This window comes from Bacillus rossius, chromosome 2 (genome assembly GCF_032445375.1).
Source record: "Bacillus rossius redtenbacheri isolate Brsri chromosome 2, Brsri_v3, whole genome shotgun sequence".
NCBI lineage: Eukaryota > Metazoa > Arthropoda > Insecta > Phasmatodea > Bacillidae > Bacillus > Bacillus rossius.
Window position 1 is genome coordinate 18,998,206 of NC_086331.1, and position 19,481 is coordinate 19,017,686.

At 37.6% G+C, this 19,481-nt stretch overlaps 1 protein-coding gene across 3 annotated transcripts in view; it reads right to left on the bottom strand.

The window, feature by feature from the left end:
- Positions 1-19,481, bottom strand: part of LOC134529147 (facilitated trehalose transporter Tret1-2 homolog) — a 263,849-nt gene that overhangs the window by 17,385 nt on the left and 226,983 nt on the right. Inside the window, exon 5 of one of the 3 annotated variants that reach the window (XM_063362918.1) lies at positions 2,763-2,962. The exons of 1 other annotated variant lie outside the window; for it this stretch is intronic. In XM_063362918.1, coding sequence (XP_063218988.1) covers positions 2,763-2,883 — 121 coding nt within the window. In that variant the 5' untranslated portion in view covers positions 2,884-2,962. Of the gene's footprint in view, positions 1-2,762; positions 2,966-19,481 lie in introns of all 3 variants that reach the window. One more of the 3 variants, XM_063362917.1, reaches the window with a different exon arrangement.

Sequence of the window (19,481 nt, forward strand, 5' to 3'; positions counted from 1 at the left end):
AGTGTACATTTGTGATTTGATGCAAATATGCCATCGAGTTTTGCATATGTAATTTATTTTCAATAAGTAATTTGATAGCTTAAGTTTGTTACATTAATACGCCTTCAATATATTACACAATGGAGGTTCACACAGGAGATTCAGTATATGAACACCCGAAGTGACCAAAAACCTGTAATTACAATCTTACAGGTGTCTGGTACTGCAATTTATTAATTATTCCCCTCCCTTTTACATCATCAAGCACCCCACTCCTGGGTTTTGCACTTTTAATTTCTCATTTCACTCTGATCTCGCCTCACCCTACCGGCTGCATGGAAGTTTCACTGTGATCTCGACTCACCCTACCGGCTGCATGGAAGTTTCACTGTGATCTCGACTCACCCTACCGGCTGCATGGAAGTTTCACTGTGATCTCGACTCACCCTACCGGCTGCATGAAGTTTCACTGTGATCTCGAATCACCCTACCGGCTGCATGGAAGTTTCACTCTGATCTCGACTCACCCTACCGGCTGCATGGAAGTTTCACTGTGATCTCGACTCACCCTACCGGCTGCATGGAAGTTTCACTCTGATCTCGACTCATCCTACCGGCTGCATGGAAGTTTCACTCTGATCTCGACTCATCCTATCGGCTGCATGTAAGTTTCACTCTGATCTCGACTCACCCTACCGGCTGCATGGAAGTTTCACTGTGATCTCGACTCACCCTACCGGCTGCATGGAAGTTTCACTGTGATCTCGACTCATCCTACCAGCTGCATGGAAGTTTCACTCTGATCTCGACTCACCCTACCCGCTGCATGGAAGTTTCACTCTGATCTCGACTCACCCTACCGGCTGCATGGAAGTTTCACTGTGATCTCGACTCACCCTACCGGCTGCATGGAAGTTTCACTGTGATCTCGACTCACCCTACCGGCTGCATGGAAGTTTCACTGTGATCTCGACTCATCCTACCGGCTGCATGGAAGTTTCACTGTGATCTCGACTCATCCTACCAGCTGCATGGAAGTTTCACTCTGATCTCGACTCATCCTACCGGCTGCATGGAAGTTTCACTGTGATCTCGACTCACCCTACCGGCTGCATGGAAGTTTCACTCTGATCTCGACTCACCCTACCGGCTGCATGGAAGTTTCACTCTGATCTCGACTTACCCTACCGGCTGCATGGAAGTTTCACTGTGATCTCGACTCATCCTACCGGCTGCATGGAAGTTTCACTCTGATCTCGACTCATCCTACCGGCTGCATGGAAGTTTCACTCTGATCTCGACTCACCCTACCGGCTGCATGGAAGTTTCACTGTGATCTCGACTCATCCTACCGGCTGCATGGAAGTTTCACTCTGATCTCGACTCATCCTACCGGCTGCATGGAAGTTTCACTCTGATCTCGACTCACCCTACCGGCTGCATGGAAGTTTCACTCTGATCTCGACTCACCCTACCGGCTGCATGGAAGTTTCACTGTGATCTCGACTCATCCTACCGGCTGCATGGAAGTTTCACTGTGATCTCGACTCATCCTACCGGCTGCATGGAAGTTTCACTCTGATCTCGACTCACCCTACCGGCTGCATGGAAGTTTCACTGTGATCTCGACTCACCCTACCGGCTGCATGGAAGTTTCACTGTGATCTCGACTCATCCTACCGGCTGCATGGAAGTTTCACTCTGATCTCGACTCATCCTACCGGCTGCATGGAAGTTTCACTCTGATCTCGACTCACCCTACCGGCTGCATGGAAGTTTCACTGTGATCTCGACTCACCCTACCGGCTGCATGGAAGTTTCACTGTGATCTCCACTCATCCTACCGGCTGCATGGAAGTTTCACTCTGATCTCGACTCATCCTACCGGGTGCATGGAAGTTTCACTCTGATCTCGACTCACCCTACCGGCTGCATGGAAGTTTTTACTGTGATCTCGACTCACCCTACCGGCTGCATGGAAGTTTCACTCTGATCTCGACTCATCCTACCGGCTGCATGGAAGTTTCACTCTGATCTCGACTCACCCTACTGGCTGCATGGAAGTTTCACTGTGATCTCGACTCACCCTACCGGCTGCATGGAAGTTTCACTCTGATCTCGACTCACCCTACCGGCTGCATGGAAGTTTCACTCTGATCTCGACTCACCCTACCGGCTGCTTGGAAGTTTCACTGTGATCTCGACTCATCCTACCGGCTGCATGGAAGTTTCACTGTGATCTCGACTCACCCTACCGGCTGCATGGAAGTTTCACTCTGATCTCGACTCACCCTTCCGGCTGCATGGAAGTTTCACTCTGATCTCGACTCATCCTACCGGCTGCATGGAAGTTTCACTCTGATCTCGACTCACCCTACCGGCTGCATGGAAGTTTCACTGTGATCTCGACTCACCCTACCGGCTGCATGGAAGTTTCACTCTGATCTCGACTCACCCTTCCGGCTGCATGGAAGTTTCACTCTGATCTCGACTCACCCTACCGGCTGCATGGAAGTTTCACTGTGATCTCGACTCATCCTACCGGCTGCATGGAAGTTTCACTCTGATCTCTACTCACCCTACCGGCTGCATGGAAGTTTCACTCTGATCTCGACTCACCCTACCGGCTGCATGGAAGTTTCACTGTGATCTCGACTCACCCTACCGGCTGCATGGAAGTTTCACTGTGATCTCGACTCATCCTACCGGGTGCATGGAAGTTTCACTCTGATCTCGACTCACCCTACCGGCTGCATGGAAGTTTCACTTCAAAAGGTTCTTACTTATCACGGCCGCCAGGTACTGGCGCAGCTTGCCGCTCGAGGTGACGACCGACGGCGACCCCGCTAGGCCCTCCGTCTCCGCCGCCTCCTCCGCCCCCGGCGTGCGGTCGCCTGCCTCCATGCCGACCCCGCCACTAGCTCTGCCGCTGCGTCGCTCTGCCGGCGCCGCGAGCCAACTGCGCCGCTGGCATTATCTTCGCCTTCTGCCAGATAACACTTGTTTACCACTCGGTGTGCGAAACATACGTACCTTCCAAACAGCCGGCCTCGTTACGACACACCTGAGCTCCTGACGTGCAATTATACACCGATCAGGTTCTGAGATACCGTCGAGTGGCATCCTCTGGCCGACACCGCTGAGTGTTGAATGTACACGGTTGCATTCATTTAACTGATGGTCGCCAAATGTTTACCTTCTTAGTTTCAAGTCTAGGCTGGCTGGCAGCCTGGCGCGCCCCTGTTACGCCCAGAAGCAATGCGGACAGCAGTGTCCCTTGCTTGGCAGCATCTTTCTGTCTTCACCAACCCTTCTTCCCGGACCATCCCCATTTTTACTGGAGCCAACCTGCATGACTTTGCACCCCGCATGAACGAGACCAATGTTTCCCCTGTGTCCATGGACCCAACTTAAACAGTATAGTATAGAGTGTATGTAATAGGGAACTTAGTCACGGTATCAATCGCTGCCCTTTCGCCTCCTAGCACATGATGCATGCTACCCCTCCGGCATGGTTAAACCTCTGCATGTTAAGGTGTAAAGGCTTGGACAGAAACGTACTTGAGAGTCTTCCCTACCGAGACCCCTCCCAAACACACTCGGTAATTAGTTCGTGTTTTTGCATATGGTTTTAAATAAAATCATAACATAACCACATTAAGTATTCATTAAAGGCTTTTTCTAATAATCAAGTTCTTATTTAATCGTACTATTACTTAAAGGCTATTTTACCACGTTTTTTTAAAAACGGACTGAAATGTATAACATAATCATTCAAATAAAAACATTTTATTGTACCATTTTTTTTTTAAACGGACTAAACAGTAGAAAATAATTTCTCCTAACACAATACAGATTTATAACACCATACAGATTACTAACCATATAGCTACAGATTGTCCTGAAAATTTGTAATCGTGAATTTTTGAATTTTTAATACCTATGAAAATACTTGTAAGATATAGGCCAACACGTAAAACGTGGGGCGCATGCAATAAATAATAGTACCTAAGGAGTGTAGAAAATATCTGTCAAGAAAACTCACGCATCATTTCATGTTATTTACAGTGTAATAAAATTTTTAATGACTTAGGTAAACTATTCACGAATAAATTATATACTGCATGCACCCCACATTTTTCGTTTTAAATCTTATAAGTATTTTCATAGGTAAATAGTCACAATGACAAATTTTCAGGATCCTTTGGGGTTCGGAATCTGTATGGGGCTAGGGTAAATTAATTTATATCTTTTAGTCCGTTTTAAAAAAGGGGTATATTAAAAAATATTTAAATAATTTTAAATTTTTAATCAAGTGTTTGTAATTATTGCCACTTGCAATTATTTTCGTCGCAATGGAGATGTGGTAACTTCATCTTGGTGGTTCGTTACCGATATAAGTTAAAAAAAAAAAAAAAAAAAAACATGATCACCTTTTTTGCGACATAATAAGGAGATTAAATAGGAACGGAAATTTTGGGACCTACCAACATTCCAATTGAAAGTGCATTCTATCGTAATTACTAGTGCATTATTATTTTCATCCAGGTGTGATACATATTTCTGTAAGACGCAATGTCAAACAAAGTTGTATCGTTTCATTTTGTTTGTGACCCAAACAGCGTTTTTAACTTCCCAAATAATTGCTAATCCCCGCTCTAACAACGTGAACAGCATTTGAAATTCTGGGTTGGCTAGACTGCTATCTGGAAACACGTCACTTCCTTTTCCTCAAGAGCTCTGTTCTTCGTCCTGAGGTCTTGGGTTGAGTCTTGGGTTGAGTGTCCACGGGGGTCGGTTTTCTCCACGGAAAAATTCTGCAAAAGTGTTGTTTTTTCCGCAGAAACCTACAACGGCAGCGAAATAAGGTACGTGAGGCCAGCAATATCCATTTAATTGTGCTTTCTGCGTGTTTTTTCTCGTAAAATTAAGTGTTTTCAGGTTTTATATGTCCGCGCGACTGTAGGAACATGGCGGCTGTAGTTTCTTGGTCGTGAAACGTAATCCGAACGTCATGACCACATCCATGTTTGAAATCGGAACTTAACGTTTAAGATTTTTCTACGTTAATTTTTTTTATTGATGACTGTAAAACGTTCGTTAAACGAATGAAATAAAAGTTGCGAAACTTTAGAAAGTGTATACCAAACTTACCACAGCTAAGAATATGTACGTTGCTGTACGCTTACTAAAGTTTCGTTGCACGCTCCATTCGTTTAACAAATGTTTTGCTGGCAGAAATAAAAATTATTGGCAGAAAAATCGTAAACGCAAATTCCGACTTCAAATATAGGTGTAGTCAACGACGTTATTTCTTGACCAAAATGGCGGCTCATGTATCTTTTATATGGTGCGATTTTCTTGCGAAAATATCGGTGGGCGTTTGAAATGTTTAAATTTTAATAATATTAGGTGCTGTATTATGTTTTTAGTTTAGTTGAACACCTAAGCGTAGAAAATAGATCTTTTTTTTGCAACACTTAGTAAAATGCAAGTTTTCTGTACGCCCATACAATACCAGTAAAAAGTTTAGTACCATTACGAAATTCGTACAAATCGTTCGTGTCCTTTTAAACACTTGGTGCAATCTTTTGTAACAAATTTTTCCATAGTTTTTATCAACTTTTTTTTATATTTAAAAAGATAGCAATTGGTTTAATAGCTTAAAATATGAAATTTTACTAATTTAAAAAAGTAGAATTTTAGTGTATTTTATTATGAGTAGAAATATGTAGTGAGTCAATATATTTTCTGGTATCTTAGTGTTGTATGTTTTTAATTACCTTCCAACATGTAATTTAAAGAATAAAAATTGAATGTCGTTTTTTAATATTGTTGCAATTTACGTTAAAAGAAAAATCAGCTTGAATTAGCTAAAATAGTAAAATATATTTTTATTAATTTTGAAATTTACGTTAGAAGAAAAATCTGCTTGAATTTGTTAAAATTGTGAAATGTATATTATTTTATACAACATGAGCAGCGAGACTGGAAACCCCACTCAGCTGCTAATCTCGGACGGGCAAGCAGACATCAGCCAGTAATCAGAGACGTGCGAGACTGCAGATGCGATTGCCGAAGGCGCGAGATATCAACTTACCGGCGAGTCGCAGGCGCATCCAAACAGTCTTGGGTTCGATGGGGGTGTGGGTGAAAGGCGTGTGGGCTTGAGGGGAAATTGGGGGAACGTCAAATACTCCGTGCGCGAGCGCTATCGTCCCTTTTGCCCGTCGTCCCGTTTTCCCCTGTCCAAGTTACCGACGCCCCAACAAGCTGCGACATTCATTTGTTCGCGCTTTTTAACCAAACAACAAACACGGAAATCGTTTCCGATTTAGTTCCTGGCCTTTCAAACGGCATTCAAATGTTATCTTTCATTTGGAATCAGGTGCACCCGGGGCTTCCACAATCGGAGGGCCACCACAAATCCTTTGATATTCTTTTTTCGCTGTTTTACCTTTACCTAAAATACTTTGTACATACATGATTATATTATTGTTAAATATTAACAGAAATATTCATTAACACTAAAATTAAATTTCATATAATTCTTGTCTCCGATTATATTTATGTATGTTTTTAAATACTAAGAGAATCTACTTGATTTCACAATAAATTAATTATTGGAAAACTCGACTGAAAAAAAAATTGTTAATTTTATTTTGAAAATAATTTGGGGCCAGGGGGCCTCCGCTCCTCTGTTGCCCCGAGGCCTCCAGACCTCTAAATCCGGCCCTGCCTTCAGGAATGTTGCCCCATTTGCTTTCTTTGACTTTGAAAATCTTGCAAAAATGATATTGTTCAAAAAATGCTGAATGTACATATTTTTGGAACTTAGTAATGATTTGGATGATTTAGGATTAAAGTACAACGAGAATAAGTTTCGTTAGTTTGAAAATGAAATATAATTATTTTTTTGAGACCAGAACAATGGTGTCAATGATGTAAGATTAAAAAGTCCAAAGAAGAATAAGTTGTTTAATTAATTTTACAAATTAACTATTTAAATTGAACTTAAGAACAGTGTTAACTTTTACATATTCCCAGTGTCATATGAAGAATCACTTTCCAAGGGTTATGTGATTTATTTGAGGAAGGATGGCTGTATATAAGGGGGGGGGGGGGGGGGGGGAGTCAGGTGAATAACTGCCATGAAAGAAACTCACATATATATTGGTCACATATATAAAATGAGTTTCATTTATTTTTCTTCCACAGAAAATTTTATTTCAAAATAAAACATTTATTTGTGAAAAATAATGCATGTTCCTATGGCAATTTTTTTTTCAGCCAAACCTTTTGCGACAGGCTATCAAAACATTTCACAAACTTTGTTTTGAGCTGACATACCATTTTATTTTTTTAATTATTAATTCCGTGAACTGTTTAATTTAGCATTACTACTACATTTTGAACTTTTTCACTAGTTAAATGCAACATGCCAATCACACTGCTTATAGTATTGTTAGCTCTATATATATATAAATATATAAATATATACAAAATGAACTGTACATACATTAACAGCTCTAATTACATTGCTATCTATACGTCATCAAATTCAACAATTAGTAACTAGCTTACAGAAAATTATTGTATTTAAAATTAGTTTTTTTTAGGAAATAAACTTTACTAACGACTTAATTAGCTATAATTTTGTGGCAGACGAAATCACAGCCTATTGTTGCGTACAGGTTCTGCACTTAGGATACAAGCTGAGGGTTAGTCACAAAATACTCTCCAAACGTAAATAAATTATTTTATCTTTGCTGATAATCTGTCCTTTTCTCCTGAAAGTTAGAATTAAACGTAAATATATAAAACACTCCTAATAAAGGCCAATAACTTTGTGATGTATTTTTTTACCCAACTAATAAGCTTGTACTACTAAAGTTAAAAATGAGTAGTGTAAGGAAAATCTGTTAATAATATTAAAATTTTGTATTTCTTCAATAATATTACAATTCTGTAATACTTGAGAAGAACAATCAGCCTTTAATTCGTCCAAAGTGTAAAGTATATATTTCTCATACAAACAGAACCAGCGAGGCAAGGTAGATAGATGTGCTCTCTTCAGCCAGAAAGAAACTAACCAACACTTTATCACTTCGTGGTGGAAAAGTCATCCATTTATGGACTAAAAAGCATAAATAATGATTTTTAAAAAAAATTAGATACAACATTTTTAAAACGGACTAAATAGAATAAAATAATTTCTCCTAACCCCATTACAGAGTTTCCTGAAAATTCATAATTGTGAATTTTTAATAGCTATGAAAATTCTTGTAAGATTTAAAAAAAAAAAGGCACACATGCAATGAAATATGAATAGATTACCTAGGTAAGTTACAATTTTATAGCCCTGCAAATGATATGAACTGTTGTGAAAGTTTTCTCAAGAACAACTAATCCCTACATTCCTTACAAAATGCACACGAGCTACATTAGTTTTTTTTTTTTTTTAATTTTATTTTGAATCTCACAAGTATTTTCATAATTATTAAATATTCACAATCACAAATCTTCAGTAACATATGTAATGGGGTTATAAACCTGTATGTGATTAGAAGATATTATTTTATACATTTTAGTCAGTTTTAAAAATGGTGTGTATCCTAATGCACCACTTACCCGTACTGTGGTACATTTTGAGTGGCCCAGTGTGAAAAAGCCTAGTCAGAGATACACTTGGAATATTTAAAAATTTATGTTCTTAAATATTTTTATTTAATTGTATAAAATAATGTTTGAGGAAAGAAGAGTTTACCATGTGAAGTAAATTATTTAAGTTAACATAAATAGGCCCTCCAAAATAAAACAAAATAATATAATTAGGGCTCGAGTGGGGCTATCGCCTCCTTCCCCCCCCCCCCCCCTTTTCTGGTGCCACGCTTGAAAAATAGAGGTAGTGATGGTGGTAATGGTGATGAGTGCAGATGGTTTTGGGGGTGGTGATGGTGGAAAAATTGTAGATAGTGGTGGTGATCATGATCATTATTGTGGTGGTGATATTGGAAGTGGTACTAGTATTAGTGGTTGTGATGACGACGATAGTGGTAGTGATGGTTGTGGTGATATGTTGGGATGGTTATTATGGTGTTGGTAATGGGAGATGTTGATTGTTGTGGTGATTGTGCTGGTGGTTGTGGTGGTGATGGTGCTAGAGGGTGTTGTGTTGATGGTGGTAGTGATGGTGGTGGTGATTTTGGTAATGGAAGTCATGGTGGTGTTGGTATGGTAATAGTGGTAGTTGTAGTTGTGGTAATGATGATGGTGGTGATTGTGGCTGTGGTAGTGGTGATGTTGATGGTGTTGGTGATAATGATGGTGCTTGTTGGGTTGATGGTGGTAATAACATTTTATTTGTACTTAAAATTTCAATAAAATATACTAAAAATACCAATAAATACACTAAAAATTAATATGCTAAAAATGAAAATATAATAAGTTATTATAAAAGCCACCTTTATTAAAAACTAATCACACACTGCGAAGTTTTTGATTATCCATAAACATTATAAATAAGGAATTTTTAAAAGGTTACAGACGCACTGCATGTGAATTTTGCTTCAAAAATTGTTTAGCCAAGCCGAGACTCATTTCCAATCAAGTATGCTCTGCCTAAAAAAAGCAACTACCGCTCATTTGTGCCTTATTTATGCCAGATTAAGCCCTCTAGCACAGAATTGAAAATATCAACAAAAAGCTATGCATTTGAATTGGGCCAACTATATAAGGAAAACCATCATAAAGCAAATTCAAACTACTGTTTATTTTGCAACCATGACCATGACTATACAATTTTTCGTAGTCGAAACTACCATACTGCGAACTGGATATTTATCCAAAATAATTTCCCAAAAAACAATGTATTGATAACATATTATTAAAAATTCTATAAATTAATTCAGTACATATTTTCACTATGTTAAAAAAAAATCACAAATTGCCTGGCATCAGAATTTTAAAATAATTTGTATATACAAACATGGATCCATAACTAACAAGCAATAAAAAAATGTTATTATAACCCAATATTAATAGTTACTAAAAATGACAAGTATTAAAAAAGTTTATAAAAAATTAAATATACCAAAACTCCAGTTCTCTATTTTGGGGCCCAATTAATAATTACTCTTTCAACAGGCGTTCTTGCTGACATATTGATGCTATTCTTCGCGCAAAACAAAACAAACTTGCTTGTTAACCAATTTTTCCAGGAGTATAGACGAAAGTTTCACACCACAGAAAATCTTGACTTCAAACTATACTGTTACATTATCCTGCAGCTCAGTTCATGTCCATGCAGAAACCCAAAACTGGCCGACTACCATCAGTATAATTGGATCAGAAAGTACTCACAAATCAGTCCGTCGAAATTGCAAAAGGCTTTCGCAAAAAAGTTGAGGATTTTCATAGTTGATAGCAAGCTATTTAAATAAACAAGCCAAAAGTTTCTTGTCCTGCCAGGCCGAGCCTTCGGTCTTCCCGGTTCCGGTTTCCGTCTCCTGCAGACTGCAGGTCCGACTTTTGCCGCAGCCGATTAGCAAATACCACAGCTGGGAACTCATCAGTCTATTCGCACAGCCAACCCCACCTCCGCTTCCTGACGTCACATGCCGGGCACCGGAGACGTTCTTGCACGTAAGCCAACACCGCTACTCCAAGTGCGTACATGTCCGTGATCGCCCACGTGAAAGAGTGAGCCATCGAAAGTTCACCAAAGCATTTTTATCTCTTTCCCCTGCACTTGGTGCCGCCTTCTAATGTCAGCGAACTAGCCGAACACAGTCCCATCTATATTGCAATATTATTACTCAGTGTCTACCATTTCAATAACACTAAAAATGAAAACTATACAAGAGTATACTATAAAAAATACTAAAATATAAAATACAATAATCATTTAAAATATTAAATCTAACAGCAAAAACTCTTTTTCCACATCAACCCAGGAGACTGGCCACAATATACATATGCAATGATTCTTGCATGCACCAATCCCTCACTTAGCACGACTAATGCATTCCTAATAATGTTCGTGTTATCCGAAATCTCGTATTCTGAAACACTGGTCTCCATAAATAGCAAGGCTAATTTACTGAATGTATTCCAAAATGTGTGGCGAAATATTCTATACGTAATATAAATGCACAGAATAACAATTAGCGATAAATATGTCACACCATTTATCTTTATAAGCCTACCATCGAATACTTTGTATTATAAATTCGACACCGTGTAACAGGAGATAGTTTTCTTCAATATGCTGGTTGACTTGCCCGCCCGGGCGTGACCTTCAACTCACGTCGCGTACCTTTCCGCAACCTTTCGAAATCCTAAATTGTTCTTACTACGGGACCATGAATATGTATACAAGGGATGATCCAAAAGAAAAAAGAATATGGTCATATAACATTTATTTATTCTCTTTTATATAAAATTCCTTCAGTCACCTTCAAAGTGCTCTCCATTAGATACAATGTACTTGTCAAGTCTTTTTTCCCACTGTTTGAAGCACATATGGAACTCACCAACTTTGATTTTTTCCAGTGCCCTTTGCGAAGATGTTTTTACCCCCTCCACATCATTAAAACACTTCCCTTTTAGATTTTTCTTCATTCAACCTCACTTGACTTGCTTTTTTTGGTCTGGGGAAGTTGGGAGTCTTCCACTGGTTTGATGCTTGCTTGGTTTCTGGGTAATACTCGTAACACTAACTCTCATCACCTGTAATGACTTTGGTAAAAAAGTTTGGATTACTTTTAATCTCTTTTTTAAAATCCTGGATCGAATTAAATTAACTGTTTTTTGGATCCTGTTTGAGAAGGCAAGGAACAAATTAAGTGGCAACAGGTCTCACTTGCAAATTCTCAGTCCAAATCCACTGTCACGAGCTCCAACTCACTCCTGTCACTTCTGAAATTTTGTGTATCGTGAAACGACGATCCTCGATATTTTTGTCACATTTTTTCAAAGTTTTCATCATTTTGAGATGCTGAAGGGCACTCAGATCGAACATGGTCTTCAACACTCATCTCACCACGTTTAAAGTACCCAAACCACTCAAGCACTCGTGTACAGCTCATAAGCATTCTCCTTGAAAGCCTGTTGAAGCATTTGGTAAGCTTCCTTTGCCAATTTTTCAAGTAAGAAACAAAATTTCGAACACACTCTTTGATTTTTTTTTTTTTAAATCTGCCATAAAGACTTTGCAGGCGAAACATGTGAACAGTAAGAGTAAAACAATGCTACGATCAAACGTTAACCTACAAACTGATGCCTTCTGGTCATCTGTTTAGTGACTACTAACCCCATCTAGCAGGAGAACTCTACTTTGTCTACGAATGACAACGCACTCTTAATCCGTTTTTTTTGGGTCCCCCCTCATAAGTATTTACACCAATGTTTTGTTTCCAGCATTTAAGTCTACTCATTTCTGATACTATGATTATCTTCCAACAGTTTTCCTATGTTCCACAGCCTTATGTCCTCATTACATAATTTAAATTTTAAATTTTTCATTAGATTTTACTTTAAATTAAAGAGTTATGTTTACTCTAAAATTATGAAAAGCATTGTTAAAAAAATATCAACTCAGTAGTGTTAGATTCTACAGCGATTTAGTAACAAATTGATAAAAAGGTCCTTGAACTATATAGTTTATAATCACACCTAAAATACGTATTTGTAGCTTGTTTTACATTAATTGTTAGAGACTGATATACTATTGTACAAATGTGTCTATACAATTAAAAGCATCACACTGTCCATTATTGGAAATTTTGTTTCATTGGTATAGGTATAATTATGTTCATGTTTGTTAATGTTAATCTGAAAGTACAGTCTGATTTTGGATATTTTGGCATGTTGGACAGTGCTGGAGGCTCACTGAACATGCCAATTATTATCTTTTTCTTATTTTGTGTAATTGTACACAGGTAAATTCTAACATGGCGGCTTTTCTGTAAAGAAAGCAAAAACTTGAAAATGGTTTTTGTCAATACTACATACGTACCTTGTTTCAACCTGAAAAGATAGATTACAAATTCTTACTGGTTTCTGAGAAATTACAGTTTATAGGTACACTACAATGCCTGTGCATTGATGCGACCAGTACCATTTTTGATTTGATTGTGTTGCCGATCCTATGGTTCTACGTATATAAGAATATGTATATTTTTTACTTGGATTTTTGTGATGCAGTGGAAGGTAAATAAAAATTTAAAAAAGTGAGCCCCAAACAAGCATCAACACTTTACAGGGATGTTTGATACACGCAGTGACAAATTCTTTTTTATCTTAGGTTCCGTGTTTTTGTTTGACAAGTCACTGCTTTGTGCCTCCATACAGCTAAAAAAATCTCTGTCAAGGGTTGACACTTGCGTTTGTATGCATAGTAGGGAGTCACATATTTTTTAATATTTATTGACCTATCACTGCATCATAAATCCAAATACAAAATTTATACAAACTTGCATTTGATAGCCACAGAATCAAGTTAAACTAAAGTACGATTGCGCAGCCACTTTGCTGCACAGGCTACCTAATGTAATCTATAAACGGTAAATTTATTTCTTTTTCATCAGAATGTTATTATTTTATGTACGGAAAAGCTGCAACATTAGAATTTTACCGATTATTAGTGTGGACTGTTTTAAGTTCTGGTTAGTTACTTTTAAATACTTTTAAATGGTATGCTCGTTGTTTAGCTACTTTTTTGGGCTTTAATTTGATATAAAGCATGACTACATTAAAAAAATATATTTTTTAAACAAATTTGAAAAATTGTAGGTACATACTGGTTTTGGAAAAACTGTACTTTTAAAATTCTGAACAAAATATATTTTTAAGAATAACTTACTGACTATGAATGCTGAAAGTTTCATTATAGGATGCCAATGGGATCATATTAACACACAATTTTATGTAGAAGAATGTCGTTATTTTAACCTGCTGCAGTAAGGTTGATTAATTAACTTTGGAACATCTGTAAATACTGTACAACAATAAAGTAGGCCTTTATGTAATTTATATCAATTTGTATAATTAATATTTATTTTTTTGGAAGACACAAATTGTTTGTGTTTTCATAAGCATGTTTTTTTTTTTTAAACAGTAATGTAGTTAAAAAAACAAAAAGGCATTCATGGGGTCTGTCGACAGAAGTGAAAACTTTAAAGTTTTATTTTAAATGTGTAATATGACATAATTTGTATGTCAAATGTACAAAAGAAAATGAATTTGGTATTATATTACTAGCATGTCAGTGACGCGAACCCATAAGTTTTGCCCTAACAATAATAACTGTAAAATTATAAGAAATTAAGTTTTATTATTGAAAAAAATAAAAAAAATACTAACTTAAATCCACAAATAATCAACATTACCTCAAAATAAATCAAAAACCTGACATTTGAAGAAATTCACTACATAAATAAATTAAGAAACATACCTCAACTTAACCACCTACTAAAAAATAGCAAAAATCGCAACATGTACCTACCACACAATAATGTTAAAATTTACTTGGACAATAAAAATAAAATGAAAAACTTATATCTTTGAAATTAGAATAAATGAAGTTTTATCCTTGAAAAATCATAAAACTATGAACTTAAATCCACAAATAATCAACATTTAGGGCCTACTACGTAAATAGATAAACAAAAGAATTTAATTCACTTACTGCTACTACAGCATGTTGGTGACGTGAGCTCACAAGATTTTACACAAGTAGACAGGCCGCTGCGCGTCGCCAGTCTGGCGCAACATGTCACTAGCATGTCGGTGACACGAACCTATAAGTTTTGCTCCTACCAAAAATTGCTCAATGCGACTAAAGATGTTTTCACTTCAATAATTATATTGTAGCATATAAAAAAGTAGGACAACTTACCTGTTCTGACTCTCTGAACTGCACTGCAAATTGTTTTAACTATTGAAATTGTACTGTCTGATGATTAACATTATGTAGCACAGATTTAAATAAAATTATAAAACTAAAAATAGTACACGGGTTTGAAATAGTTTACACTATACAAACCATCTGTAAGATTGGTGGTTGAACTCATTGAATAAGTCGGGGGAGTAGGATGGGATTGAGGGAAAGATAACTGGATGTGAGAAGAGGAAAGGACTTGAAGAAGAGGCTTCAGAAACTGGACGAGTAGGGAGGGGACTTCTTGCCACCGGGCGGAAGCCCAATCGCAAATGTAACAATCATTCAATCAATCAATGAATCAATTTAATCAAGTACACATGCCTTCCACCAGTGGTCATCGTATTTACAGGCAATACAGCACCCATGTGTTATTTTACTGAAGGGTATACAATCTGTGTCTAAATCGGTAACCAGCACAACTTCACTTTTGTCTGAGTTAGGTCTTGATTTTGTTTTTTTGTCAGTGCAACTTCTGGGTTCTAATGATTTTACAACATTTGTAAAATCTTTCTTTGAGGCTGAGTTCATGTCTTAAATGGTCTCCTGAAGTAGAAAACTGAAAGTGAATGACTTTAATATTTTCCTTAGGAAACAAGTAAAACTGTTCAGGGCTCAAGATCTGCTCAGAGACAGATCATCAACTTACACAAGCTGTTAGTCCCTTCACAGTCCCACTCACACCATCACTGGCTCCTCTTCCATGGACAGAAGCAGAAAAATGCCATTCAGCATTGATTCCAAAATCTTCTTCATCATGGCATAAATTAATAAACTTTTTTTGGTTTTTATACTGAACTGCTGAGTCGGCTGAAAAAAATAACATTTTGGAAGGTTTCTTACCAAAATGTCCAATTAAAAAGTAAATGAAATATGATTAGAATAGATGCACTGCCATTGTGTCATGGGTCAAGTGCTCAGATATTACAACATAACTGATGTGTTTTATTTTTAATTACCCTCATTGTAGAGGTGGACAGTTGCTTGAGTGTTCGTCCACTGGTAACCTTGACTTCATCTTGTAAAATAAATGTGTAATTTTCTGAAAAATCACAAACTACCAAAAACTCTTCTTCCTTAAGGTCACAACTTTGTGTTGTTCTGAAAATTATATTGTTGTGTTGCAATAAAGGAGTGTAGTTTCAGCAAGTCCAACTTTTCAATCAAACAATCGATAAACTCTTCTGTTGGTTGTACAATCGTTTATAAAGAAGTGCTATCAACTGTAACCCACTTATTGTAAGTTATCTGGTCAATGTTGTTAAAGTCTAGTGTTGTTTCGAAAAACTCTCTTAAAAGTCCAGATCCAGGACCGAATTCACACTCATTGAAGTAGCAGCAAGGCAAAGGGGGATTGAACATAACTCTAGCAATACAATGCTTGAATGTTACATCTTTTCCAGTTAACTTGGATTTTCTGCAACCATCCAGCATTAGTTTAAAGTTCTGATGTGTTGTACAGACACAAACACTGTGCGTGCAACTTCGCCCACTAACAAACAGTTCACCAAACTTTGTGAAGCCTATTTGAACATCTGTGAACTAATCTTTTAACTTTGCATAAATTTCTTTTAGTTTACTTAGTACGAATAGTTTTCGTACTTGTGTTTTTTCCCCATCAATTACTGTGACAAAAAGTCTCTTTTACCAGGCATGGGTCTACTTGTCATCAGGGCAATCAAAATTATTCACCATTTCAACAGTCATTTTATCAAGGACTTCTCCAGGTTTTGGGTTGGGTGATGACAAAATTCCTTTCTCCTTATCTAGCTCTTTGACTTTCCTGACCATATAGTTTAAACATGAAAACTCTTCCTGAACTTTTGCTGCTGGCCAACTTTTAAGTAAAACTGTTAAATCTGTTATTTTCTCACTTCTGAAAGTACAATTTTTGAATTTTTCTTTATAACTGAAGAATACAGGGTGTCTACCAGATCTAGTAAATGAAATTCCCTGATTTTTCCAGGTTTTCCAGGTCTAAAACTGAATTTTTCCAGGTTTTCTTTAACACAATTACGACATTCCACGAAACTGAAAAAACTGCATAACAATACATTGATGGGTTTCAAAGTATTGCAACTTACTTAAATTTGTAAAAATATTACCTTCTTCTAGATGTGGCCAAAGTGACTCAATTGATGGCAAATAAATCATGCTGCTACAAATATTTCACACACTTACTTTTGCAAAGAACATTAGTAAAAGGAAGCTCCCGTCAATTTCGCAGTGACTCAACTTTTGCATCTATAGCACTTGCTTCAGAACAAGCCAAATCCAACACTCGAGCCTTCTTAAACTGCAATGCCTTGATCCCCTCTTCAACTCTTCTTTTTTCTGCCTTCTTCTTGTCTGTAGCTTCCTTTCCTTTTTGTTTTGTTTGCAGGGCTTCCTTACGCCTACAACTAGCATTTCTTACCCAGAACGTTGAACAAAGTCATACACTTATCTTTGTGCAATCAGTGTTTCTTCCTGCAAGTTTTCAGTCAGCAGATCAGAATTCACTGAAAATCCTCTTTCCAATGATGCATTTCCATCATCATCCTCACAAACTTTAGAAGGCCTGTTTTGGCAACTACTGTATGTGCCTTAAGAATGAGCATCCACAAGTGATCAAGGCGCCCATCTTCTCGAGAAAAAGACGAGAACAGTGCTTCAGAATCTTGCGAGGAACATACCAACTGATATGATCACTCAATGTTATCAGCTTCTTGTCCTGATAGCCACCTGTTTCGAAGACAAAATTCTAAACTGTACTTCACACGCTGTTTCCTCACACCCGAATTTAAAGCCATAGACGGACATAAGCAGGAAATTCCTTTGGTAAGTTTGTACTTTAGGGGACTTTTTTCTTGAAGTTTTTTTACCATAACCTTTGGACAAGTCCTAACATCATTTTTCAGTAACAGGACAGACTTGAATGGTACTTTCTCTTTCTTGATGGCATGGCGTAGTGCATAACCCAACTTGATATTGTTAGCAGTCAATATGTTTTCCTGGTTATCTACATCCAATCGAGATACATTGTGTTTTTCCCTAAAGCTCTTCAGTACTTCTGGTTTCACAAACTTTCCTGCCAAAGCTAATAAAATGTCTACCAGTGAATCATACAGAAAAGGTGCCATGGGTGCTTCACTTTGGAACATTGTAAGAAACAATTCCAGCTCTGATGCCAAAGAGTGGAAGAATGTAAATTTTACTTCTACAAGATTATCTTCAAGAGCATTTTTCAGTACATTGAAAGACAGATGAAATAGAAACTTCACTAACAAATTTCTTTGGAACATTGTAAGAAACAATTCCAGCTCTGATGCCAAAGAGTGGAAAAATGTAAATTTTACTTCTAGAAGATTATCTTCAAGAGCACTTTCCACTACCTACATTGAAAGACAGATGAAATAGAAACTTCACTAACAAAGTTCTTTAGGTGGGGTAACGTTTTCATGGCACGCTCAGCAACTGCAGTATTTTCTAACCATCTGATTGCCCAAAATTTCTTGGGAAAAAGCTCTAATCTAGTTATTCTAATGTAATCTGCCCTCCTTGCAGGTACATGCTTAAACAAAAAGTAACTGTGCCTCAAAAAAATAACAACGTCCCATTGTGTAGCAGAAATTTCAGTTTTGAAAGCACCATGGACCGTATGAAGCCCACAGCTACCAATTTCTAGCAACGATGGCGAATCTTCACCAAAAGTGTCTGTGATATGTATTTTCAAAGCTAACAAAAATGCCCAGTTTACATTGGGGGCATCCATAATTACTTAAAATTAAATGCACCTGTCAGTGTAATCCGAGCGCGGGATGCACATGCCGCAGCACGTCATGTCAGCACGATAACAGACCAGCTTGAACCAGTTTGTATCACGTGATATGACGCCACTTCCGAATCCGATGGTAAATAAAAGAAAATGGACGTGGGAACTGTTCGTTATTTGCCATTCAAAACTAAAAATGGGAGGGATACACTTGATGCTACGTCAATGCAAGCTGATCAATAAACAAAAAAGTATTGCCAACTACAACCTACCAAACAAAAATTCCCTGATTTTTGAAAAAATTCCCTGATTATTCCCTGATTACAATATTCCCTGATTTTTCCAGGTTTTCCAGGGTCAGTAGACACCCTGGAAATGATTCAGGCGAAGGCCCGGGAAATTGCAAGAGCAAACAATATTCCTAACAATCTGTTCAAGGCATCTGCAGGCTGGGTTGTGCGTTTCATGCGGCGAAATAATTTGAGTGTGCACAGAAGAACTTCCTTGTGGCAAAGGCTTCCTGCAGATTACAATGAAAAAATTGCGAGATTTCACAGCTTCGTAATCCAAAAGCGTAAAGTAAATGTTTACATGCTTTCTCAAATTGGCAATGCAGACCAGACACCTATATATTTAGATATGCCGAGGAACACGACAATTAGTGAGAAAAATGCAGCTAGCGTTACAATATAAGAACCACAGGAAACGAGAAGATGCGTTGCACGGTAATGCTGGCAGTTACAGCCGACGGAAGAAAATTACAGTCATACGTTATTATTAAATGCAAAACATTGCCGAAGGGTTTAG